This window comes from Agelaius tricolor, unplaced genomic scaffold (assembly GCF_023055355.1).
Source record: "Agelaius tricolor isolate 1412-34295 unplaced genomic scaffold, bAgeTri1.0.p SCAF_8, whole genome shotgun sequence".
NCBI classification, from domain to species: domain Eukaryota; kingdom Metazoa; phylum Chordata; class Aves; order Passeriformes; family Icteridae; genus Agelaius; species Agelaius tricolor.
In genome coordinates this window covers 26,501,403-26,527,795 of record NW_027269268.1, presented here as the reverse complement: position 1 = coordinate 26,527,795, position 26,393 = coordinate 26,501,403, and the positions used below count along the sequence as shown (strand labels likewise).

Sequence of the window (26,393 nt, the reverse complement as noted above, 5' to 3'; positions counted from 1 at the left end):
AACTGAAAAAACCAAAAACAACAACAACAAAAAACCCACCCAAAAAACCGAGACAGCAAAGCAAAAACAAATGGCAACCCCCCTTACCTCCCTGAAAAACCTGAAAACTAAACCACAAACAACAACAACAACAACAACAAAAAATCAGCTCTTTAGTGGAAAAGGAATGAAGCCATTGAAGAACACCTTTGCTCATTTCCACCAGGGACCAAAGAAAGTTGGTCATGGGCCATCCTTCATGATGTGTACTTTCCAATATAAAGCCAGCAACATCAGTTTGGCCATCAGCAGTAAACTTTCACTAAAGGGATGACAGTGGGAATTTTGCATGGCCTTTGAAAGGGGATGGCCACCATATCTCCAGGGGTTGTTTTACAAAGAAATAACATTAACCTTTTTAGCTTGAGATCCAAATTGCATGGGAAAGACAGGCTAATGTGGACATTACAAATGAAAAAACACGATCCTTTCTGACTAAATTAACAAAAAAAAGCTTTAAAAATATTTTAGTACAAAAATGTAGCTCAAAACAAAAAGATGCTTATGAACCTACAAATAAAATTATTCAGACTATGACTGCCACAAGACACTGTTGTGTTCTCTTTCTGATAGGACATAACACATCTTTTCCATGAGTCTTATTATGTTTGAGCCTTTTGCAGTTATCTGAAGTCTTTCAGGATGGAATTCACAAATAAATTAATTATGTCTTCATATGTTTATTCTTGCAAGCCTGCATTTCTCTACATGGCACTCAGTTTTGTTTTATTACTTTAAATATATATAGTGCTAACATGACTTTTTCAGGCACATGGATTATCCCTGCTGTCAAGGGTAACAATCTTCAGGGACATTTTGTACGATTAGAAGGAAGATTGGATATGGTGTTGTTCTGTAGTGTGTTAGTGTATTTAGGGCATTAGTTACTGAATGTCTTTATGTTTAAGATTTGAATGTTGAAAAATGTTCAATTCTGAAATATCCCATATTACTTATCCATTAAATTTCCTAAGAAACTAGATGCAGATAACTATAGAGTGCATCTTCTAGCCCCTCTTCCCAATAATTCATTGGCAAAACCTGATGGAATATCTGGAAAGATTTTAAGATTCTAGAGGTTTTATAGAAAACAGTGGTCATATAAAAATTAAGCTAATATTGAATGTCCCTCATACAGCAAAGGGTGCAGCAGATGTTGTTCTCTCTTCTTGTGAGCTGCCAACTTATCAATTAACCAGTGCTGGTCAAAGCCAGGAACGGTATAGACTGTCTCACATTTTAAAGACAGAGGAAAACTAAGGGTACTTGGAAATGTGCCAGAAACAGGAATTAATGCAGTAAGGGTCAGTTAAAATAGAAAGTGTGACTTTTTCAACAGAGTGGGCTGAAGACATGGGGAGTGGCCTTTAGGCTGCTCAGTCCAGAGAGGAAAAAGAAGGTATTGGTGAAAGAGGAGTGCAGAGACCACAGAGGGTTTACTGCACTAAGGATGCAGGCACAGAAAAAAGGAAAGAAAATGGTGTTACCAGTTCTTTCTGCTACTGACATTGTCTTTTGCTGTTCTTCCTATTGTCCTTTGCTCAACAGCTACCAGGTGACAAGAAACAACATACATTGGAGGAAAAAAAAAATGTGCCTGAAACCCAGTGACAAAAGTACAATTCATTACACCAAAAATGTGTAAAATACAAACAAATATTAATAGACATTATAATTGTAGAAATCTAGGTGGTTGAGTAACTGGAGGGCCTCATCTTTCAGATCTGTGTTTTTAAGGGATTTCTGCCCTTTGCATCATGTACTCAGTAAAAGTTGTACAAGGAACTAATGAAGTGTGCATAAGGATGGGAAAATTTCAAGAAGTGAGGCCTCCTCACGTAAAGATGTCCGAAGAGTGCAATTCCCTGCTTACAGTTGGTAGCAAGAAAGAATAAATTCTTCAGTGTATCAGCAATTCTGTTCTTTTCAGTGCTGCACCAGAGTATTCCAGGCTCTCTGAGTCAAACACTTCGTGCGTAAGAGGGCAGTGGCAGACAGCTGCACACACCCCCACATTTTTTTACATGGATGATAATTGTTTGAAAATTAATTACAGCTACTGCTCAGGAAGTAACATATTTACCTGATACTCTTAAGAGTGTTTACTGCTTTGGTTTGTATTCCACAACGTATTTAGTATTTTACAGACTTTACATAAAACACTATCAAAGACCAGCCCTGATAAAGGGGTAATCTTTTTATCCTGCTTCCCTGAACTTTCATCTTGCTTCCCTGGTGCACCACTTGTGTTGTAAATTCCTTTACTATTGTAATAGATATTTTACATTCCTTAGGCAGCAAACTAAGTTTAGACAACAGTAATTGTCTTGCTTACAAAACTATGCTAGAAAGGCTGGCAAATTATGAGATCTTTTGAGGAAGCTAAGTCCAAAAGTGAAATCCAATTGTGAGATGAGACTTTGTTTAGATTCAACAAGTCTCTGTTTCAAATGTGCTGATTATTCTTTTTTCTGTAGTGACAGCACTGACATGGCAAGATAGAGGAATACTATGAGACATAGAATATTCTTATGTATCAGATGTTTATACCCTTCTATTTATGTTACAATACTCCCTGGAAAGCACAGACATAGACCAGAAACCCATCTGTATCAGTTTTCCTAAACTCCAGAATTCATGGGGGAGGAAACCTTATTTCTTAATGAACTGTACATATTTAGCAGCTTCAATATTTCCACTACTACAAATAAAAAATAAAATAAAATATTAGAGATGCAGTGTGATGAGTACTTACTTGGAAATCCTAATAATCAGAGAATATCATTACCATTGGAAACAACCAAGTTAGCATATCCAGGAAGTAAGACAGAAAAGACTGTCACACTATCACCTTATCCAAAGCTACACAATCCATGTGTGAAAAAGGAAAAGAAAAAAAAAAAAGCAGCAGCATTTTTACATATACACACAGAATTCAAGTAAGGATGACAGCAAATTTAAAGTTATAGAATATCCTGAATTGGAGGGGACCCACAAGGATCATCAAGTTCAGCTCCTGACCCTGCATGGGACAGCCCCAAGAATCACAGCACATGCCTGAGAGCCTTATCCAAATGCTTCTTGAACTCTGTCAGTCTTTTGCTGTGACAACTTCCCTGGGAACACTGTTCCAATGCCCAACCACCCTCTGGGTGAAGAAATTTTCCCTAATATCCAACCTAAACCTCCCCTGACACAGTTTCATACCATTCCTTAGGGTCAACTTGAAAGCTAGAGCTACACACAAACTTTTGTATTGCTTTCTTTTTTGAGTTGCAGTTGGTGAGATAACTGGAACTTAAACATTTGTCTACTTTTTCATCACCCATAGACAAGGGGTCACATTTCATTTAAAAAGAACAGACTTTAACTTCTTTTTGGTTTATGCCAATTTGTGTGTATCCTAGGGTTTACTTCCTCCTTCATTCCCACAGTCTTGCAGAGAAGTATCTCACACAAAACACCACACAAGCAAGTGCATCATATCCTGAATACAGAGGTGTGTGGTTGTGTGTGTGGGGGGAGTGTGTGAAGAGAGGCGCTCACAAATTTTCTGGCATCATTTATTTAATTAAGCAGTCCTATCACAAAACCGTCTAGTTTGGAACAGACCTCCAAGATCAGCGAGTCCACTGTTAATCCAGCACTGCCAAGTCCAGCACTGCCCATGCCCATGACCTCACCACAAGCGTGCTGCAAGGGCCCGAGGGAGCAGAGCCGCCCCCGAGGGCAGCGACGGACGTGACCCGGCAGCCCCGTCTCCTTCCCGGCCCGTGCCCAGCACGGCGGCCCCGGACCCCCGGAGCGGGAACAACGCGGCCTCACCGCGTCCCCCCGAGGCGCCGGGAGCTGCGGCCGCACCGCCGGGGGAGGCTCAGGGAGGGTCCCCCGCCCCGCACAAGCCCGCCCAGCATGAGGAGTCTCCTTGGGCGGGCCGCCGTGGGCTCCGGGCACCGCGGCTCCTCCTTCTGTGGGGCCTGGCAGCCGCAGGCCGGAGCTCCGGGTACGACTTACCACAGACAGCGAGCGGGGGCAGCCCTGCAAGGAGCGAGCGAGCGAGCGACCACCCACCCTCGTTCCCTCCCTCCGTCCCTCTTGCTCGTTCGCCGCCGCCGCCCCCAGGCAGACGGATGGCAGCCCCAGGTGGCCCGTCTGGGCTGCCCCCAAGGCACAAGGCAGGGGGAAGCGCCTGTTCCTCCCGTCCCGGGAAGCCGCCTGCGCGCTCCCACCGCCCCAGCCACTGCCCGAGGCACCTAGCGAGGTGCGGATGGCGGGGAGGACGAGGCGGCCCCGCGCCCCGTCCCCGCCCGCGAGGGGCGGTGCTGCCGCTGGGCACCCGCCGGGCCCGCCCCCGCTCCCTGCCCGCGGCCCCTCGGCGGGGCGGTGCCGGGCGGGGCGGTGCCGCGCCTCGCGTCAGCGGCCCCTGCGCGGCCGGGCGGGGAGGGCACGGGAGTCTCGGCGCTGCCGCGGCGGGAGAGTCAGCGGTGGGGCCGGCGGCGGCGGCGGCGGCTCCTCACGGGAACAAAGCGGGGGGCGGCGCGGCCACACGGTGAGAGCCGGGTGAGGGACGGGGAGGGGGCGGCGCTCGAGCTCCCCCGGGACCCCTGCGCTCCCCGAGGGGCGGCTCGGCGCGGTGCGGCGGAGGGGCCGCGGGCCCGACCCCTCCCTCCCTCTGCCCAGCGCCTTGGGGCGGGGTGACAGCGCCGTGCCCCCCGCCCGCCCCCGCCTCCCGGGGAGCCGTCCCCGCTCGCCCCGTGTCCCCGCAGGGACCCCTGCGCTCCGCCGCCGCCGCGGTGTCCGCCCGCCTGCGGGTCGCTGTTCCCCCGGGGAGCAGGGGAATATAAAGCAGTGGATCGGGGAGGCGGTCCGGGCGCGGAGCCCGAGAGCAGGTAGGTGCGGGACGGGTGCCCGGGGAGCCGGGGGCGCCGCTCCCGCAGGCGGCTGCGGGGGCTGGCGGGAGGCGCTCAATTTCGCCCGGCGCTGGGCACTGCCGAGGTCAGCGAGCCTTTTTCTGCCCGCGAAGCATCCTGGTGTGACTTCTCGCAGAATGCTTTTTTTTAGGGGGGCTCTTTAGCGGTGTTTGGGGTTTTTTTTTTTCCCTCTCCTTTGCCAGCCCGTCGCTACATAGGCTGGATGGAGCTGGCCGGGGGCTCGCCCCTGCCTCTGTGGTTGCATACGCAGCGCTCGTGTTGTCCTAACGATATGGCAGTAGCACTTCCTGCTGTAAATCACTTCGCGATAGTTTTTGAAGCGCTTCTTTAAGGCGGCACTGTAATGAACCCTCTTGTCAGTGCTTGCGGTGAGCTTAAAACCCTGTGAGCTGGAGGCTGTTTTTAAGGCTGAGCTGTGTAATGTGCTGCAGTAGTTTTCATAGAAAGGGTAGAAACGTAGTTCACTGCTGGTTTAGTGTTGGCATAAATGTAATTCCCCTTGCTCTGCCCTGTTGGTGTAGGCTGTGTGGTTTTGGACCCCGTTGTAGTTACCTTTGTCATCTTCTTGTTGTGAAAGAAAGCTAATCTCAGATGTTCAGAGAGACTGATGTATTAAGAACTATGAAAAGTAAGCTTTATTAATATTGCTGTACTGGGGATAGCTCTTTGTTCTAGAATAATTTGAGTAAATAAAACCACTCCGACTGAAATTTATGGGGACTTGAATTTAAAAGCCTTAGCTGTTAGCATTTGTTAAAATATTTTAAATAAATAGATACATTGATGTCGATTGCTATTACCGTATTTGTGTTTCATTTATTTAATTAGTCTAGTGATCTCCTATTTTGCACTTTGTATGAACATCATCATATAAAATGATCTTGCTGACTTTTTCCAGCTTATTAATGCCTTTTTCCCTCAAAAAATTTTAGAGCCCAGTCAGAAGAGGAATGGATGTAACATGATACCCTTGCAGTGCTCAAAACACACGAATTCTGCAAAGATTTGTTTTTTGGTTAAATAATCCAAGGAAAATGGATGAATCAGCTTTGCTGGATCTGTTGGAGTGTCCTGTTTGCTTAGAGCGCCTTGATGCTTCTGCGAAAGTCTTGCCTTGCCAACACACGTTTTGTAAACGCTGCCTGCTGGGCATCGTGAGCTCTCGCAGTGAGCTGCGATGTCCCGAGTGCCGGACTTTAGTGGACTGCGGTGTTGACGAGCTCCCCAGTAATATTTTGCTGGTTAGACTCCTGGATGGCATCAAACAGAGGCCTCGCAAACCCAGCGCCGGCGGTGGCACTGCCGGCACAAACGCGCTGAGGGTCCCCATCACCACTGGAGCTAACTGCGGATCAAAGGACCTGCAGAGCTCGCAAGCTGGACAGCAGCAAAGGGTGCAAGCACGGAGCCCTCCCGTTAGGGTAAGTACCACGTGGGGACAGTATTTTGTTGCATTCCTGTCTTTTCCAAAATGGTTGATGTCCTCTGCTTTGGGATAAGGGCAGTTGGACAGTTAATACAGCAAAACAATGTAATTCTGAGGATTTCTGCAGATACCTTGCAAGGCATGTTGGTATTCCTATCAGTGTTGGTTTAATCTTGCATAAATATTAATAATGCTTCCTTATTGAAACTCTCAGTTTTTGAGGCGAGAAGAAGAAATCCTTAACTGTCCAATTCAAAGACAGTCAAATAGAGCAAGGTAACTTATGTGGAAAGCTTGAGTTAAGTTATTGTTAAGGATAGAGATCTTGTGAAGAGCATCGGGAATCGTTTTTAGTTTGTCAGCTGCAAGACTAGAGATTTCATTTTGGCTCATGCACTTTCTGAAATGATTCTTACAATCACTGAATTTCCTTTAAGTTAGACATAACAAATGTTAAACATGACCAGAGAAGTTTTGCCACTGGCTTCTTAGTATCTAAATTTTTACTTTCTTTCATTCAAAAAGAAATTTTTGAATTTCTGCAATCTGCTAAGTTGTTTGTACTCTTAGTCCTCATATTTTCTTTATTAGTTTTTCCTCAAGTATTTTTTTAGGGGATTTGGAAGTTGTATGTATCATGATGGGAAGGCATTGCCTTCTTTATACACTCTAGTTCCTTCCTAAGAGCTATGCAACCTGCAGACTTTGTCATACCTTATAATCAAGACTCAGTAGCCTCATTTATGATTATTCATTCTAGAACCTGTGTCAGGAAATGTAATTTTATGAGATGATAGACCTTGCTCTGTTTTATCTAATGACAAAGCAAGACAGCTTCTCTGAAAGGTTTTGCTGCCCAGTTTGTTTGAGTTCCTGTGTGTGAAGTGGAGTTTCTGAATGGTTTAGGTGGTTTCTGCCTTGTGGAGTTTATTAGATTTTTATGAAATGTCTTAAGGAGTTTCCAGAAGAGGACTTAAACCTATTTTTGGCAGTTAGTCTTTCTTTTGAAGTGTATCTAAATTATTTAGTTTACTTACCCAGTGAAGGAAGCCTAACACTGATTTTCCTCAGATGTACTTGACATGATTGGAATCTCTCCAAAAGATCTTCGATACACCTTTTAAGTTTACATAAGAATTTAAAATACAATTGATTTTCCACTAGTTGATATTGCTTTCTCTGCTTGCTAGAGATCTCATTAGGTTCTCTACTTTTGAATATATAAATTATAATTATCAACTCACTTCCTGCTAATGAGTTTTATTTTGTATATACATTAATTGGTGAGAAGGTGATCTGTGGGGTTTTCTGTTAGTGGTTTGTTTTTGTGGTTTTGGTGAGTTTTCTTTCCAGAACGTAGAATCCTTAAAAAGCAATGCAAAGAAGCGTCAGGAATATCAAAACCAGTCTGGTCTTCTCCAGAACTTTAAAGTGTTTATCATGATACCTTGCATTTGCAAATGCTCTTCAACTTAAAACAAAAAACCCTTATTATTTGTTTGTATATTTTTGTGTTGACCTCTGTAAATAACTGTATTTTCAGAGACTGCTTCTCCTCCAAAAAGGTTTCCGGTGCAGTGCTGTGCATGAAAGACTGTACTTCAGAGTTTCTCAAAGCCATGTTAGACAAAATAACTTGAATATGGAATATTTTATCTTTTTTTGGTTTTTTTTTAATGTTCTATAATATCCTGTTTTGCAACATTTGCATTTCCAGATGTTGTGCAGAGTAGAAAGTGATAACACATGGAAGGTTGCTTCAGCTTATCCTGTACCGTGTGCCACTATAAATGTGACCATATGCATTCCTCATGCAGTAACTGATACTCATTGTATATTAGTGATAGTTTTTAGTGTTCTACAGTAAGTCTTATTCCATCTTTGGTTTTGGAGTTTCACGGGCATTCTTGTGCCTTCTTTCCTTTGGGAGACAGGGAAAGATGATGATGTCATCATTTGTCCACTTTGTCCAGAGCCTTTTTTACTAGGAAGCCAGTACCTTTAAGAACATGGACCAACTTTGATGGGTAAGAAGGTGGAGATATGAACTACTTTTCTGTTTTCTATATGAAAAGTGGTTTTGGAAAAAAAAAAAACAGTCCAGAAAGCAAAATGCCACTTTAATGGACAGTGTTGAAATGAATGCCCTGTTTGTTTTGCTAACTCTAACATAAAGATGCTTGCAAATACAGTTCCTCCCTGGGAATTGAAGAGGAAAATCTGTTTCTAGATGAGTGGCAGAGTCAGATTTCCTAAACTAATTTTGCTGAAGGGGAACTAGTAAATGAAAGTTGCTGTTATGTTAAATGAAGTGAATGTGGATGAAGTCTGTCAAGTCATAAACATTCTGCTTATACCCTGAAGTAATACTAAGCTCATAAATGCCCTTTCAGAGAATGCCATAATTTTCAGAAAAGGTTAATACAGTATGTACTGCAGTGTGATTTCCTGAACTGTATCAATGACTGTGGAGTGGCCAGCCCTGTAATTGCACACTATATTGCATTCTCTGTATGTATGTGGTGACACATGGCAATAAACAAACAAATGGTTCCTTGACTCTTAAAACTAATGGAGCTGGGTGGGTGGTGGGGATTAACAAATTTTGTGCCTAGTATGTCCCCCACTAGAGTAACCTCTTTCTTTCTGTAACCTCTCTAAGCTTTCACTCCTGTAACAAGGGCAATTTCTCTGTGCAAGTTAGTAACCTATTTTGTTCCCCTGCTGTTTTGATGTATAAAGACTCCTGTGCCTTTCTCTGGTACTGGCCGGACTGCACCTGATGGAAAACTTGTGTTTGCTGTCTGCCCAGCAGTTCTGTCCCAGGCAGCCAGCTTGCCAGGGACAACAGTTATATACATACTGCAGCTTCCTCTCTGGTATGGATGCAAATATAATGCTTTTCTACTTGTTTTTGAGTGAAAATCTTCAGGTAGGTTGACAGCTTGGAAGAGCTGTAAGAGCCCCAGCCTACTGTCAAATCCGCTTGCAGCTGGTCATCAGGAGCAAGTTGGGCTGTTGAGGGACTGCATGATCACATGAGCCTTGTTTCCTTCAAAAGAGCATTCAAAAATGATAGGGTCCATCCTTTTATGCTTGTGCTCATGTTATTAATTTTTTCATTTTCAAAGAATATGTCAAACAAGAATTATCCTAAGTTCCTTATGGCAGTTTTACAAGGATATGCTTATTGCAGGAGTCTTACATGTAGCTATGTGCATGAGTTGCTGGATGTTGGAGAGCTGTTCTCTCCTGGACAGATTTAAGATGATACATGTTTAACTTTTCCTTGGAATTTGTATTTGCCTTTCTCCTTCCAGTTTGTTTATAGACCAGCTTTCTGAAGTTAGGGCTATCTTTTCCACAGAACCTAGAGGAGAGTTGTCTAGATAGTCTGAAACCTCATCACTGTTGGAAATATTTTGTAATAAGGTTTTCAGCTATTTTCTGGACCAAATGTAGGCGGGAAGAGCTAAGAGAAGAATACAAATGATCTCCATTAACAAGAGAAAAGCATGAATAGCTCAAAAGTTGGCCATTCCTGATGCAGTTGATGCTTATGCTGAGTAAGAATTGATAGTGTAATGTTGAAAGCAAGTGGTGCTGAGGTGGGATGGTTACACATCCAATTTGAATATATTTCACTGTATGTCAGTGGAAAATCTTATCAAGAAATGTTACAGTGCAATGTGAAAGTCCTGAAGCTATCCCCTTTTTCATTATTTTTATTCTGGAAAGCCCCTAGAAACTCTGGAGATCCCATTCTCGGTGAAGTCGACTTGAAATGAGGGAAAAGAATCATTACAGGCTATAGGAAAATGCTCCTTTAGGTGTTAAAGGGGGCTAGAGCCACTAGTATCTGAGCATCTGAGTTGTTTGTGATAAGTTCTTTTGCACTGAAGAGGAAAGAAGGACTCACTAACAGGAGATTGTTTCATGAGTTCCTGCTAATACTTGCTGTGTCATGTAAATCCATGCATCCATTTTCATGGTTGTTTAACAAGGAAAGCAATACTAAAATTTTTAATTCCTGTATCTCTACTGCTGCAGCAGTTGTCATTTGTGATCCAGTAGGCTTGTCTAGGAACTGCTGAAACAGTTGTAATGGCAGAAGGGAAAATAAATGGAGCAGGTTTTCCACCCAAAGCTGTGGTGTTTGACCTTGCCACACATCTTGGGGCAATAGGGACAGTGGGCCACCTTCTTGTCTGTGTGGATTTAAGCAGGTTGGGCTTCTCTCTCAGACTCAATGGATGATGTAAGCAATCCATTTTCTTTTATCCTAACCACCCTGGAGAAGAGAGTTTAGAGTGCACCTCTCACAATTTGGCTGTTGAGCATGTTGCAAAAATCTGACAGGAGCCAAAACAACTTCTGCTTTTGTAGTCATGGTGCTTGCTAGACTTTGAAGATCCTGGCAGAACTTAAGTATCCAAAGAAACCTTTTAGACTAGAAGATAACAATAGGATGAAAGATGTGGATTCATGGATCAATAACTTTATTACATTATTGTAAATAAATATGGGGATTGCCAAGCATAGCAACAGGTGTAGATTGGAACAGATGTTTAAATCGTGTTGGAACAAGAGTTAGTGGAATACAATAATACAAAGAATTGTATCCGTAAAAGTCTGCTGGAGGAGTACTCTTAGAGGAGGTTCCCATTGTCATAATAGATCAGATTGTCAAGTATACCCATTTAAAGGAAAAAGCAGTTGTAGAGATATGCAAAAAACAGTGGCTAATGCACTTAGCTTCATGACTGTTATTTGTGATCATAGGCTGGAGAATCATTGCTTGATGGTACCTGATTTTGAGCTGACCCTCCCACCAAAAGGTTATTCCATACCATATGGCATCATGCTCAGCATATAAATCTGAGGAAAGAAGAAGGAACGGGGGGGAATTTCTCAGGTAATATTTGAGAATCTGGAGATAGACACCTATTCGTGCTCTGGAGTGATCATTAGAAAATATTTTGTGAAGTCTTTGCAAATCATATATGCATGCTTTTGTTTCATATCATGCTTGCTGAGATACCAGATTCTGCTTTTATGTTTACAGTTTCTTGTACAGTTTTAATTAGTTCTGTGTAACACTCTTGTATCCTATGTGAAACTAGAGAAAATTTAATGGAGATCATAAATATGAAAGAAAAGAGACTGACTCTCATGGTGTTTGTGTGTTCCCTTTCAGAGATAAATAATTAGGTAGAGAAGGAGGATAAGCAAAAGGAAGAACTGTCTCTGTATCCAAAGGCATTGAGAGCTTCCGGGCTTCCGAGTTCCTGGCTTTGCTACAGACATCCTTTATGACCTTGCACAGAGTCACTCAAAGCTCTTTGTGCCTCTGTTTCCCATCTGCAGATATGACTGATAGTACTTTCTTTGTGTGACTCACTATTTAGACTTTATGCTCTCCAGGGCAGACACTGACTTTTTTAAAATATTGGATGTATCCATGGTTGTTTTACAATCGTTCCACAGTCTCAGTTGAGGTCAGTATATCCTGCTGTTAACTCTAAATCATTGACTTCCACATTACTGGAGAACTGTTCATAATCCATTTCCTGTCCCAAAGACGGTGCAATGCTTAGTGTCACATTGTTAAAAGGATTTAATTTTGTTTGGTGTTTAATAGGAAATCACATGAATACCTCAGTGAGGAAAAGCCAGACACTTGAAACATCTGTGGAAGTCATAGTCCACCCTTCAGCTAGGGAAATCTGCATCTAACTGGCACACTGGTGTGTAGATTTGAGTCTGTTTTGAAAAGAATAAGAATAGAATATCCAGTGTAAATTGTGTTGATAATGCAGAAATGTTTAATTCCATATTTTGAACCTGCATAGCTATCTTGAACCTGCCAATTAACATTAATCTGCTTGATAAAATAGCAGTCAAATTAGTGTAATCCCCTTTTTTAGAAAACAATTAGGTTTTGAAATAAACTGATCTATAAACTAAAGAAGAAGTCCACATTATTTACATGTGATACTGAAATCTGAAATCCCTTTTTAATTTGTTTACAAGCTTTTATTTTTTGTCTTCATGTGGAAGAGAGGGCTGTCTCTATTTCCCTTCATTTTCCAGTTTAATATTCCTCCATTTATGTAGATTTGTTTAAAACCACCTACATGAAATGAAATGGTGTCTTTTTTTCCTCCACTTTAATGTGGCCAGTGAGTTGCTCTACTTGAAAAGCTTTGATCATTCAGAAAATTTAAACTTTTGCATAAAAAGGGAAGTCTCAAGCCATTACTTTTAATGGGCTTGTGAAGGGAAGCAGTTTTTTAGAGAGAATAAAAATCCTTGAATTTTTTTCTCATATTACCAAAAAAATCAAATACCAATAAAATTGCTTTATGTAGGTGATCCAGGATCTGGTTAGAAAAGTCAGTCAGTAGTGCTGTTGCTGTGTGTCTCTGTGCATAGTGTCTGGCTTTCTGCAATGCATTTGGTGGCTTAATAGGCATCATGCACAGTATGAAGAGCTGGTTGGGATGGCATCAGCTAGAAATCCTTCTTCTCCCCTCTCCTTTAACTGAGTGAAATGGTTTTTAATGGAGCTTCAGTGTTTAGTGCATGGATAGGAACTGCAGAAAACAGAAAGCTTTTAACTGCAGCTGTGATAATAAAACTGGAAACTTGTTATGATCAGTTGTTTGTCTTTCTTTTGGTGAACTTCCCCTTGCAGTGCATTTGGCCTTCTCCCTATGATACGCTTAACACCTTTCTTGGTCTTTTCTTTGGCTCCATTGTTGTCCTTTATTCAAACAATCTCCTGCCTCTGATATTACTGTACCACTTCCAAGAAAAAGAAAACATCTAGTTTTCTTACCTCTTGTGTCCCATTTGTCCATGACTGTGTCAGACATAAGGAACAAAAAATAAACAATAAGAAAGAAAATTTTCTATTGAGGTATGTGGATTATGTACAACCTTGTAGTATATTCAACTAAGATCTGCCAAATACACGAAGAGCATAAAGTATAAGTTAATATTACTGTATTGCCTAGCCTCCTGGGATTATTCTTTCTTTTTGCTTTTTCCTTTTCTTCTTCTCCCTTAAATCACTGACTATATCTTTATTCTAGTGTGGGCAAGAGTGGGTCTCAGTAATTAAAGCTGAAATATCATCTGGTCAGCCCTGGTCATGCATACACCTCGTTACTGCCTTGACAGAGGAAAAGTGTGCATCTGTTAAACCTCATTTCCTGTCAGATCCCTCTGTGTTAGACAGAAAAACTTGTCTTGGAAAATCAGCAGTGAATTCTTGAGTCAGTTGAACTAGATCAAATCCTTTACTTTTCACATCACTAAATCAGAGTCTTTTTGGGGAGCAGGTTTTTGGGTTTGTTTTTTTTTGGACTGAGAATTGCTGCTGTGAGGTGAGCTGGATTAGTTTTAGAAAGCAAGTGGTCCTGAGGTGGGATGGTCACACATCCAAGTGCTCTTTTCTGCTCTCCTTATCTCTCTTAAGCATAGAGGGGAAGATGGTAGAACTGTCCTTTGGCAGTCAGACTGAATGCTGGGAGCTTAGAGCTTTGCTGCACTGAACACCTTATCCCTTTCCCATGGATATTGCCAGAGTTGCCATGCAGTTTGGGTGCAGAACCCGAGCTGGTCAGCACACTGGCAATTGGTTAAGTCTGTTTTCACATTTGCATCCTCTAAAATGTCAGGAAATTGTTGGGACTCAGAAAGATGCTCTGGAGAGAAGGGAAATCACTCCAAAGAGGGAAATCAAGTCCAGTATTTTTAATTCTTTAGACATGTGATGCTTATATACGTATCTTCAAAATGTCATTCAATGTTGCCTGGAAACCTACAGATTTGGATTCTCCAGTTGAAGGAAGAGCAAAACACAGAAGTCAGTGTTTCATTTATGGACACTGTTGCCCAAAGTGTTTCAGAATCTGAGCCTGCTAGGTACACCAAAGTCAGCTGTGGTGTGTGTATGAGCAATCTGCTGTACCTTAGAAACGTAGGGTTGTGGATCTCATTTTACACTTGTGGCACCCAATATGAGATTTATTGTCCAAATAAAGTTTTTGTAGTGTAAGAGTATAAACACTTAAGAATTTTAAGTAATATCTTGTCTAGGTCTTTGTTCCCCTCTTATTTCGCTCTAGATTAATCTCCTCTACCCCCTGCCCCTCCCTCCCCCAGCATAAGCACTTAAATTTTCAAGTATTAAAAAGCCAGGACCTGCAAGGATGTGTCTGATCTCCTACAAGTGAGGACAAGATTCTGTTGTACGCCATCCCTCTCACACAGTAATTCTGTTTGAAATATTGCTCATATGCTTGGCCTTCCACATCTCATTTTTTGAATATGGTGTGAATTTCTGTTTGGGTTTTGTTTGTTTTTAATTGAACTAAAAGCTCTGTTCTGGTGTTTACCTGTTCTTTCTATCTTTCTTGATTTTTCAGAGTCAAATTTAGATAGTCCATTTTTATATTCTGTAAATGTGCAAAGTATAATTTTCTAGTTTCTAGCTGGGAAGTATGCTATTAATCATAAATGCATTTTGATCAAAGGTAAGCATTTCAGTGTTGTTTAAATATTAATACAGATAACATTCTCCTCCTCTCTGAAGTAGAGGACTGCTGCCAGTGCTGTTCAGAAGATAAGCCTGGCATCAAGTGTCCTGTTGGATTTCGTCACACCTGAAGTGCTCCTCAGTCTTTAGCATTTCTTTGTAAATAAAACTGATTTTATTTCATGGCATTAGTGTTGCAGAAAGATGAGATAACTCTCCTTTCCTCTTCTTGTAAAGGAAAGATTGCATATTACCTCTCTTGACTTTCTCTTTTCAGCATCTAAGCTTTCAAAATATACATGTGCCTTGAAAGCTTTTTAAAGAACTGAACCACTGTTTTACCTTGTGTGAACCGCACTTCTACAAGACAAGCTTTTGAAAGCTCTGATTAAAGACAAAAGTATGCATTTCCTCCAGACTGTCAAGCTGCTGAACCCAAGAGAAGGAATGTAGTCTTACTTGCACAGGGGTGACAGAACATCAATACTGAATAATTTGAAGCATGTCTCTTCAATTATTCTTTTTTGGTATGCTATCTTAGCCCTTTAGATTATAGTCTTTGTTTTATTATATTAAAAATGGGTAAGAATTAAGCACTTCTGACTTTTAAAAGTGTTAAAATGGAAAATAGTCAAAGATAATCAGATGACAATCTGAGTTGGCATATATAGGGCATAGCTGTTCTAGAAGCTTATTTTAAACAAATCCAGTAAAGTTGAGTTCACTGCACTGTGGTAAAGTGCCCCTGAGTAGTGAAGAAGCTTTTATTCTGAAGCTAAGAGCTTGCTAAAAGAAAATCAGTGTCTCGTGGACCTTCACTTGTTCATGTGTGCCAGTGCCCTTCTATCTCACATGGTCTTTCTCAGGAGCTAGATAAAGAAAGGAGACTCTTAAATCTTATCCACTCTAGCAGACTTAAGCCATTTTCAAAACCTGTTTAATGTAACACAGTTTTAAATCCACAGCCTTATTAAGTTAACAAGCCTTCAGCCTTGCCACCAGGTTCTGTAATCCTCTTAGGTCTTGGGACTAAGCAGGGCAGGGATAGTCAATAAGCAGATGAATAGATAATCTTGCAGAAGACAGATAGATCTTAAAGTTGAGAAACGCTGATCTGAATTTCCATTCAGCATATGCATTACCACTGGTACTTACCGGTTGAGGAAAAAGTTGAAATGACTATCACTTTGTCTGGGGGGAGGAAGAGTGAATAAAGGATTTTTTTACAAAATGCATTAATTCCTGGTTTGCAACCCAATAAAATTAGGTTAAATTTTAAATATAGAGTAAGGTAGACAAAAATAGCAGTTTTGTTTCCTTGCTATTGTGCATATGCAGATTAAAATCTTCTTATGGTTGTTTCACAAGTTATTTTTGCAAATCTTTCAGGCAATCAGGAGTCCAGAATTAAAGACCACAAAGAACATTATGCTGATAATGTGGCCATGGCCACCACTGCAGTCTGCATATTGCTTCTGTTCAATTTTCACTCTTCTAACATTACTGAGCTAAAGCTGTGTCTGTTTTCTGGGCATAACTCCTGAGGTAGTGGAATTGGAGGAATTTAAAAAGAGCCATATGTAGTGGAAGAATTCAGCCTAACAGGAGGATTCCTGCCAGACATGTTCACACAGCACCAGAGTAGGAACAGAGGAAGTGGATCATAGAATCATTAATGTTAGAAAAGTCCTCCAAGATCATCAAGTCAAACTTTTGACTGAATATCACTATGACCACTAAACCATATAATGAAGTGCCACATCTACTTATTTTTTGAACACTTCCAGGAATGGTGATTCTACCACTTCCCTGGAGAACTTGTTCCAATGTAGGATTCAAAGCAAGTCCAGGAGTTGGAGAGGGTGGCAGAAGAGCTGAACACACATCTAGCCTTGAGGCATGAAAGCAATCACTTATCTCATTGAAAGGGTGGGAGAAGGCTTCTGGGAGGAGATGGCTGAAAAGCAGAGAAATTTCAGTACTGATGGGTGATAAAGACCCAAATGGTCAAGTAATAAGGGAGGAAGAAGGACAGTGGTTCTGAAAGAAAACAAACTGTGGTAGTAGGCTTGGAACATAGCAATAGACCAATTAGATAAAATACTGGAGAGGAAATGGGATCGAGCAAATGACTCTTGGCTCACTGGAATTGAATTAGAGACTTGGTGAGGGGGAAGTGCTGCAGGAGCAAGCTGAAGAGGTAGCTTGATGTTTGAGGAAGGTTTTGGAGAGCACCAAAATAGAAAAGTTGCTATGGAGGTGTTGGCTAGACAAGAGGTGAGAAAGAAATGTAAATGTGTTGACTCACATGCCATCTCGTTTCCTTCAGTATGTGTGTGTATTTCAATACTGTGTATTTTATTTTTCATTGTTTATTTTGTAATAGTGTGTCATATATTATGTGACATTTAGACTAGTACAGTTACAAAATGGTCAAAGAACTTCCATTCAGAGCTTTGAGGATTCTTCACAGGATTCTGAAAATGCCTATTTTACTACTAATAATGTGTTCTCATTGTTCTTATAGAACAAATAAAGCTGCAAATTCTATATTTCATTAAATGAACTCAAAAAGAACATATGAAAAGGGGGGCTAGTGTCCTAGGAATTGATGGGAAATTCAAAAAGATTCTCAAAGAATGGAGAAAAAATAAACGTAATCTGTGACTCTTTTGATTTGATGGCATTTTCTTTCATCTTACTTCCATATTTCCTAAGTCTTTTGTCTATTCCTTCAGTTTGTAATAAATGAAAATAAGGATTTAAACACCATGCTGGCATTACAGAGCATGGTCACAATCTATTATTTTGAATTCAGTCATGATGATAAGACTAATGGATTTTATGGTACATGTTCTCCAAGAAAAACAATGTAATATTTTCAGTACGTTTTCAATCTCTTGGAGCAGCTCACCTTTCTGTAATAATTTTAAAAGAACTATCTTTCCAGAACTATTGTTTCAAAATATATTGGTTTCTGTAAGGGAGATTTTGTTTACTTTAACTAATAAGGGAATTGGATTTTCAGTGCAGAACTAGAATAACTAGTGGGCTGTTTCTGGAAATGGGTTCCCAAGGTAGTTTAAAATTTCAATAAATGTTTATCTTCTTGTACTGAAACCTCTGGACCCAGAAAGAAACATTTGGGTCAAGGAAACTTTAGCTCCTATTGTGGGTTTATGCTCTTTTCTCAGGAGATCATACTTTTTCATATATTCAATTCAGAATTGTGTTGTTTGCAACAGGAACTGATGTCATTTATGCTTTCCTATTTGTTTTTTATCACCCTACCATTTAATGGAACAGCATGAAAGCCCTAAAAATTTGTTTTAAGTGGTGTAGAAGAGAAACCGATTATCCTCTGCAGTCCATACACAGGTGGTGTGGGTTTTTCCATTTAAAAATAAAATATTAAGTACTATGTCTTAAACAGTTAAATAAGGAATATTCCTAATTGCATGTATAGTGTTTGATAGGGAGACTTTTTTTTTTGAAGTGTAATACTGGTTTCAAATTTTCTGAGTTTGCACTAAAAGAATCCAAGGAAACTGGGAGTATGAGTTAAACCAGCTCACGTGTCAGGAAGTGTTTGTTCCGTTTTTTCCCTGCAGCAATCAGAATTTTACGTAAAAAGTGCCATTTTTAAAATATTCTCTGAGTAAAACTTTATGTAATGTGGCATCCTTATTCCTTTTAGAGATTTTGAAATGTGTGCAGTTACGCTCTACCACACTTATTTTTTGATGTTGTTGGGAGTTACATGAGTTACTGAGATGGACAGGTGGATGAAGTTTGTGCCTGTTTTCTTGGGGTTTGTAGGCTGTGGTTGCCTAGGTGGGTGTATATTTTTGTCTGTAGTGTACTGCTCAGTTCACAGTAAGAGCTTATATTAGAAATGGTTAAAAAAGAAATAAAATTATTTTAGAGACAGTTTTGCACTTGCAATCATGGAAGATATGGACTTCCAATATTCAGAGGTACAGTCCCTGGAAGAAATCTCTGAATGTATGAAATTTTTCTTCCTCTCTTCAAGGGATTTCAGTGCTGCTTCACTTAGATACTGTCAGATTGGAGCCAGTTGCATGTAGGAGGTTTGAAGTTCAAGGTAATTTATCTGAATCAAACCACACACTAACTTGGTCATTGTAGTCAGGCATGTCTTACAGCTTGAAAAACCTTTTAGCCCAGTATGCAGTAACCACAGCATAGTCTCACCTACTGTAAATGGAAAACAAAGTATTCCAGTATTCCACATTCTGTACTTCAAGCCAACCTTCAAGTTGTTGCTTTCAGGAATTGGTAAGTTTTGACTTAAGTAAGTAAGATAGCTTGTGCTGTCAGAGAATTCTTCCTTGTGCTTAAAAGATATCTTAACCCTCAGGTCCGGACACTGGCTGCAATTTCATTTTGGAAATATCTTGCTCTCTCTTCTAACTACTGCTATTTGCACTGTAAGGCTAGCACCCTGCATCTTCCTGGGAACAGCATCTAATTCTTGGGAAATCAAGTACTTCTGGTGCTCAAAACTAGAACATAAGTAAAAAATTTTAAGATTTCATATAAACCAAAATCAAGTTATGCACTAGTTCTCTAGACTTGAATGCATAAATATGTTTAAAACCTGAGATTCATACTCTTTTTGCATGTTTCATGTTTGGGTAAGAGGTAGAGGCAATGAAATTTTTGTGAGATGTGGCTTTTTTAACTTAAGGAAAACCCTTTTCTTTTGCAAAAGAAGACCAAACTTAACACCAAATTGTTGGGGCTTTGTCATTACCACAGAGCTCTGGTTTTGGGTGTGGATTCCAATTATTGAAATTTAGGCTGAACATACCATTAGATGCCAAACTGTGCTTTCTTTTTGGAGAAGGTAGTTGATTTTTATAGGATAAATGAATTTGAATATCTTAGTGGAGTACTTGGTGTATGAAATAGCATTTGATTTGTTCTGTGTTGTGAAACAAGAATACTTCTTGCAGATTTCTTTTGTCTGTTCAGCATTTAAAATTTAATGGATGAAATCTGTCCAAAGTGGTCTTATGTAAACACTCACTATGTTTATATTTTTCAGGATCTTGTAACTATAGAAATAAAATTGCAGTTTTGAACTTTGCTATTAAAATATACATTGGAAAATATTCTGTTGGAATACAGAGGAGTGTTAATGGCTTCCATAAAAACAGATCTGGTAAAAATCAGTAAGTGCAGTAGATATCCTTCATTAGAGGGACACTGGTCTTAGTGTTCCTTTGGTAGCTGAAACAATAAAGCTGCTGCTTAAGCATAATAAGTCTGGAACAGGGAAGACTACTCTATGAAGACTGATAAAACTGACCATAAATAGCAGAGCTAGGTCATTGGTGCATGCCTGAAGAGAAATGGAATTTTTGAGAGAGTGTTAACAAGAAGGAAGAAATGCATCAGAGCTTTGCATGAACCATCAAGGAAATAGATGACACTCTAGGGAGCATAGTAATTTCTGATAGCACCAACAAATTGCAAAGTGTGCTGTTTCTTGGTCGTGTTAGTTTTGGATACACTCATGATTTTATGAATATTCTTGGTAAATATTATTTTGAATTTCATTTTGTCTTTCTAATGAAGGTGAGTCAGCAAGGACCTAGGAACGTTGGCTAGCTGTTTAGATTGAGGGCTAACAGATTTTGTACTTGATCTCTCTGGTTTTTGTTTGTCTTTGCATACAGTGTTTTCAAAAAAACATTGAAAATTTTGTACTGGATGTAGAAATCCCATGTTTTCTCTGTTTTGTCATTTTGTCAGTATGCCTTAAATCTGCATTAAGTGAATCACCTTAATTAAGGTAAGTCAGCCTTTGGTTCAGTATTTAATGTGCTGTGAAGATTGGTACCAGTGATTGTAGTGGCTTAATTATGTAGACTTTTGGCCCCCTTCCTAAAGGGGAACAACTGAAGTTGTCCCGCTCTGTGAAAATAAAATATTCACTGGAAAAAGGATTAAAACCCAACTGTTCACATCCCAGGCAAGTTCTGGGGTCATTGAGCCAGAGAATTGTTTTGTCATCACTTTCAGTGCTCCAGTAGAGGTTAGAGGAAATCCATGCCAAGACGTCTGTGGTTTGGTGGTTAGAGCTCATGCTGTGTTGGATCATGTATTGCAGGTATGAATGAAGCTTTTTATGGAAATAGAACCTTTTTTTTTCCTAGTCTCCTTGGTTGTATCCACAGTGAATAATTTGATGAGATAAAATAATTCTGATTGCATATTTTGTCTAGAAAGCACTTAATTAACCATGGCTCTAAGTGTGGTTTTCCTCACTTTTTGATTATCAGATGGGGAACATAACATTTTGTTGTTTGTGTTGGCTTAGCTGTGATATTTCTCTTCTCAATTTCCTCATGTAAAGATGAGATTAATTTAGGAGAAATTTGTTTGTTTCTGACTTCTGTTTTATGAGAAAATAGTACCTCTTGGGATAAGCTTTCAGATGTTGGAGCATTATTGTTTTGAAAGAAACTAATATTTGGCAAATCATAAATAAAGGGGTCATTTTACAAGTTAAATTGCTTTTAAAATGGCAGCATTAGAAGCATAGGTTGAATAATAATTTGAATATTATGTTTCAGGTGTGCTGTATCTCTGTGATCCTGTGGGGATTATATGACTGCTATTGAATTTGAAGGAAAAAATAACAAAAGCACTAATTTTAGTTTACTGTTATTCCCTTAATACTAGTAAAAAATACTAATATCAAAGTACATTGAGATGTAGGTGGACTTCAGTTTTTCATATGACCTTGCACACTATCTAGCCTTTTTCCTATTCAAGTAGCTTCAGAAAAATAAAAAAAAAAGATAAAATTTTGTGTGCTTTATGTTACTGCACAAAATGTTTGAAAGCTTAGTAAATCTGTATTTGAGAAGAATCGCTGAGCAGTGTAATATTACTGTGTTTCTTTTTTGAAAAAGTAAAATAGAACCTCAGTCTTCTACCTCCAAGGAGAGAGAACAACTGAGGCTCTACAAACGTAGTATTATTGAGAAGTACAAGTACATACTCATCATGGCTCTAGATGAAGAATAACTGTTCTACTTGATGCATGCAGATGAGGGAATAAAAGGGCCTGTAATGGGCCATATAAAATGTTGGCACTACAAAGCTGAACTACTGGTGTGTAGAAACCATCCCTTTGTTCCCTTTGCACATTCTCCATTTACTCTGTGCAATACTTCAAATAAAATGGAAAACTAGGGTTTTCATGGGTGTGTTTTACTGCTTGCCTTCTACTTTTTAATTTATCACTTGATTATTTTTTATTTATGTGAATTACTTTTATGCATTCCTTGAGTTTATGTATTTTTAATCTCTTGTAATCAGGGTGCATCAGTGATGATTGTCTTAATGTAGCTATAATGATTTTTAAACTCATGGCTTTGTTGCAATTTCTGTTGGTGTGAACCATTTAATATAATTTTGAATTTGGAAATGCAGTCACCCAGCAGAGTGTGCACAGAAAGGACTGCTGGACTGGCTTGGCACTCTGTGGTCTAATCTGCTCAGGGATAATTAGTACAAGCATTACAGATAGTTCCAGCCAGGCAGCATTAACACAAAGTTTCTAAGGAACCTCTTGCGTCTAGTTTTGTTTCATTAGTGTTGGCAGTGCTGGAAGCACAGGAGAGTGCTGCCAAGGTTATTACCAGTGCATGGCCCAGCCTGTCCTTGGCTGGAGGTGGGACCCAAAACACTGGAGTCTAGCTTACATCACTGCTCTGCTTTGGATGCTGCTTAGTCCAAGGCCGACAAAATCGGGAGAAATTCTTATTCCAAGTGACATTGTGCTGGAAGCTTCTCTGAAGTGAATCATCCTTGAATAGACAAGACTGTTAAATGCTAAGCATATCCACCAGCATTTTCCTGTGTGTGCTTTCAGTGTTTGGATTTTCCAGTTTGTAGAGATAACATAGCAATGAAATGTGCCACCAAGGCACATCAGAGCTGCTGTCACTGTCAAAAACTAAATTTAGCCTCCAGGATTTTAACAGTAAAAATAAGCTGTTCATCTATCTCTTAAGCTAATATGTTGCTACAATGAGAAAGATCTGTTAATAAGCAGTAGCCTTTGTGAGTGTAGACTTAATCATGGTAGATTTAATGATAAGGTTTATTAATGGAATCCTCGCCTCACACTTGCTCTTGTTGAAATTCACTGTGCTTTCCATGACAATTACTTGTGAGAGATCTTAATTTAAATGCTAGTTTCTGAAATAGTTTTAGGCATATTTTTTGCAGCAGGAAGTGTATGTATCCTGCAAGACTCTTCTGCAGAAATCTGTTTTTACCGTTGGTGGGGCAACATCAATTTTTTTCTCTCCAACCCAATTGTGTTTATATTCTTACTGTCTTTTGCTAGACTGGCAAAGACTTGACTGTTAAGATGCTAGATACTGCAGCTTTGATCACATACATGAACTGTGATTTTGGTTTTCCAATGACTGGTATTCCACAGGGATCCACTGCAGGTAGCCCATAGGTACCTCTGAAAAATAGTAAGTGTCTGAAATCCTGCCTCTTCACAGCTGAGTGAAACTAATCCTGAACTGCAGACTAGTTCACTGGTGTTCACTAGTATTCACAGTATGCAATCCTCTCTAGAGTGAAATGGTTACTTTGAGGATTCCTTCAAAAGTTGTTTTTTCTTCAAAAACAAAAAGCTCCCCTTAAAATAGGACGGTCAATTAAAATAACAACAGCAAAAACCCCCTACCCAGTATTTCAGTGCAGTGTCTTGAGTACTTCCCAAAATACATGGGACTTTTTTTCTCTATATAGGGCTATGGACTTTTCCGCTCTTGTTTGTGGGAAGTGGGCACTAGCCACCCAGCTACAGGCTGAAGAGCTCTAAGTCACCTCTACTCTTGTGCAGGCCAGGCCGGGAAAAGAAACACAGTTATTTGAGTCAATTGCAAAAGGTCAGTAGAAAATAAAGAAGGGAGTAAAACAGCTACCAGGGCTACTATGCATCTCGGATTCAAGAAGATCAGCTACATTTAGTATTATTTTACAACAGATGCCTCCAAATCAGCATGAAGGGTGGTCTTTTCTCCTTAATCTCTCAAAAGTGAAATTGCTTTAAATGCTCAATGTGGTGAGCATTTTAAGTGCCATTGGTGGCAGCATGCTAAAATTAAGCTATAATAGTATTGGAATAGATACGAAGTAAGTAAAAAGTGAAATTTTTCATTGGGCACAAAAGTCTTTAGCCATAGCTAAAGATCATCTGTAGACTGAGTTGTAATTGTAGGTTAAATGTTTCCAAAATTCCTTGTATGTTAAGCAGGTTTTTACTCACAGTAAGAAATTATTATTTTTTTTTAATTTGAAAATTTTGAGCTTTTTATTGTTCTTGCTTCTTAAAAAGCATCTCAGCGACCTTAGAGGGCACAATTTTAAGAAAACAAATTTTCAATGGATGACTGTTGGTGCGAAGATGAACCTGGATTTCTCAGATGAAGATCAGTCTATTTCATTAACTCAAAGAGAAGGTGGAAGGGAAAACTGTCAGTGTGCTGGCTAGGTGAACAAGTCAGTGCCATGTGGCACTTTGAGTTCCTGTACCATCTTATTTTTTTTAAAGGTGATTTATATTTGTTATCAATATTGTGTTTGTATTCCAAAAGAATTTGTAGTTTCAATATTCAAAATTGATTTAAGATTATTTTACTATAAACCTTTTAAAACTCAATACTGGATAGTGTCAAATAATGTGAGATTAAATATTCATTGACAGATGTGGAGGAGAAATCTTTCATTTATGAAAACCTGATGTGTCAGACGGGGAGAGCTTAGGATTCCAAGCTACTGTAGAAATTGCTTCTTTTAGTACTATTTTTGACTCACAGAGTATTTTGGAAATTACTGGGACAGAAGTAATGAGCTATCCTGTAGTTCCTGCCCTTAAATTATTTTTGGGTGCAGCAGTGATTGATGAGGCAAATTGCTGCCTTCATCTTGAATGGACTGGTCTTATTTATAAATAAATATGTGGATGAAGAAGGCTGTAAAATAGGTTTAATAGTAGTCTTCATTGGTATAAATAAGGAGAGAACCACTGGATCCTTCAGGATTTCAGGTCTTTGTTACATGTTAGTAATTTAAATGTGGCTCTTAAAAATGTATAACTTCAGTAGTAGTTGGAAAGTATTAAGTACTAATTTCTGTTGTTGCAAAATTAGTATTTCTTGTTTTCTGTAGGTATATAAGTGAAGATACTGAAAATTAGTTTCAGTGTAGACATTCTGTAAACAACTGTGGAAAAGGCTAATAAGTTATCATCAAATAAGAAGTTTTTGGTTTCTTAACAGTCATTCACTTGGTGGATAAACTTATGGCAAATTATATTTCTTTATAAAAGAGGTGATCCAAACATGTGGAAGTTTTTGTGGAGAAGAGTGACAACAAATAATCTTTTATTAGTTTCCCCATTTTTTCTTTGTGTATTTTTTCTTGCCATTGAAGTCTGAGCTCTTAGTGGAAAGATTATATTATGACACAAAAGTACTTTCTGAAATTCAGTGTATTCAGTGAATTGGATTATCATTTAGATCCTGTTTCCAGCAGACAGGGAGCTGAGGCCTGTAATTCTCACCAAGTACATTTGAGTGGATCAAGGAGAGTTGATTGAATCTGATTCACAAGACAGTCTCCTGTAGTCATCATGCATTTTACACACCACTCATTTGTTTTTGCCTTCTCTGCTAATGTTTCTTACCTGAGTAGCTTATCCTACTGTCCACTGCAATAAGTATAGCAAGCTGTGAAAATAACATGTTTTCAGAGGAAGGATGACACTCGTTTCCTTTTGAACAAATTATGGCTTGTACTGGGAAGTTGTTTTCGCTTCAGCCTGTAGGTGAAGATGAAGGCACAGCAACACCATCAGTATGCTGCTATATTTAGTAACCATTGTATTTATACATTCATAAATATTGATCAGTGTATTATGTGTTCAGCCAGTGTTACATATTCAAGGTACCTGTGATGAATTCACACTTTTTAAAAGAAATCAAAATAAGCATACTACAGTGGGTAAAAGAATAAACTCCAGCTGAATTTGAAAGAGATGGGCTTGCATCAGTGTTCTAGACCAAATCTAGAAGTATTTTTTCAGTTCAGGTTCCTGTGGTCAAGGTTCCTCCCCAGCTCAGCCATATGAAAATATTACAGTATGTAAATTTTAAAAATTTCTATATTGCAAGAGAGAATATTCTTAGTAAGCTGTGGAGTTTTTCTATCTCTTTGTAGGTTTGGGCAGAGTTGGACATTATAGAAAAGAAGGAAGGACAGGAAGCACTCAGAAAAAACCTGAAATGTATGGGATAAATTCAGGAACTTCATTTTTTGCCTCAGTAATAAAGTGCGTTAATGAGAGCTGTCTTTTAGTTATGACTGTAAGCTACTGTTAAGTTCCAGC

General features: G+C 39.5%; 1 protein-coding gene across 2 annotated transcripts in view; it reads left to right on the top strand.

Annotated features, from left to right (window-relative positions):
- Window positions 1–4,448: 4,448 nt before the first annotated feature.
- SH3RF1 (SH3 domain containing ring finger 1) overlaps window positions 4,449–26,393 on the top strand; it is an 81,981-nt gene continuing 60,036 nt past the window's right edge. The window contains exons 1-2 of one of the 2 annotated variants that reach the window (XM_071432042.1): window positions 4,449–4,588; window positions 5,903–6,391. In XM_071432042.1, coding sequence (XP_071288143.1) covers window positions 6,005–6,391 — 387 coding nt within the window. In that variant the 5' untranslated portion in view covers window positions 4,449–4,588; window positions 5,903–6,004. Of the gene's footprint in view, window positions 4,589–4,781; window positions 4,929–5,902; window positions 6,392–26,393 lie in introns of those variants that run through there. The other variant, XM_071432043.1, reaches the window with a different exon arrangement.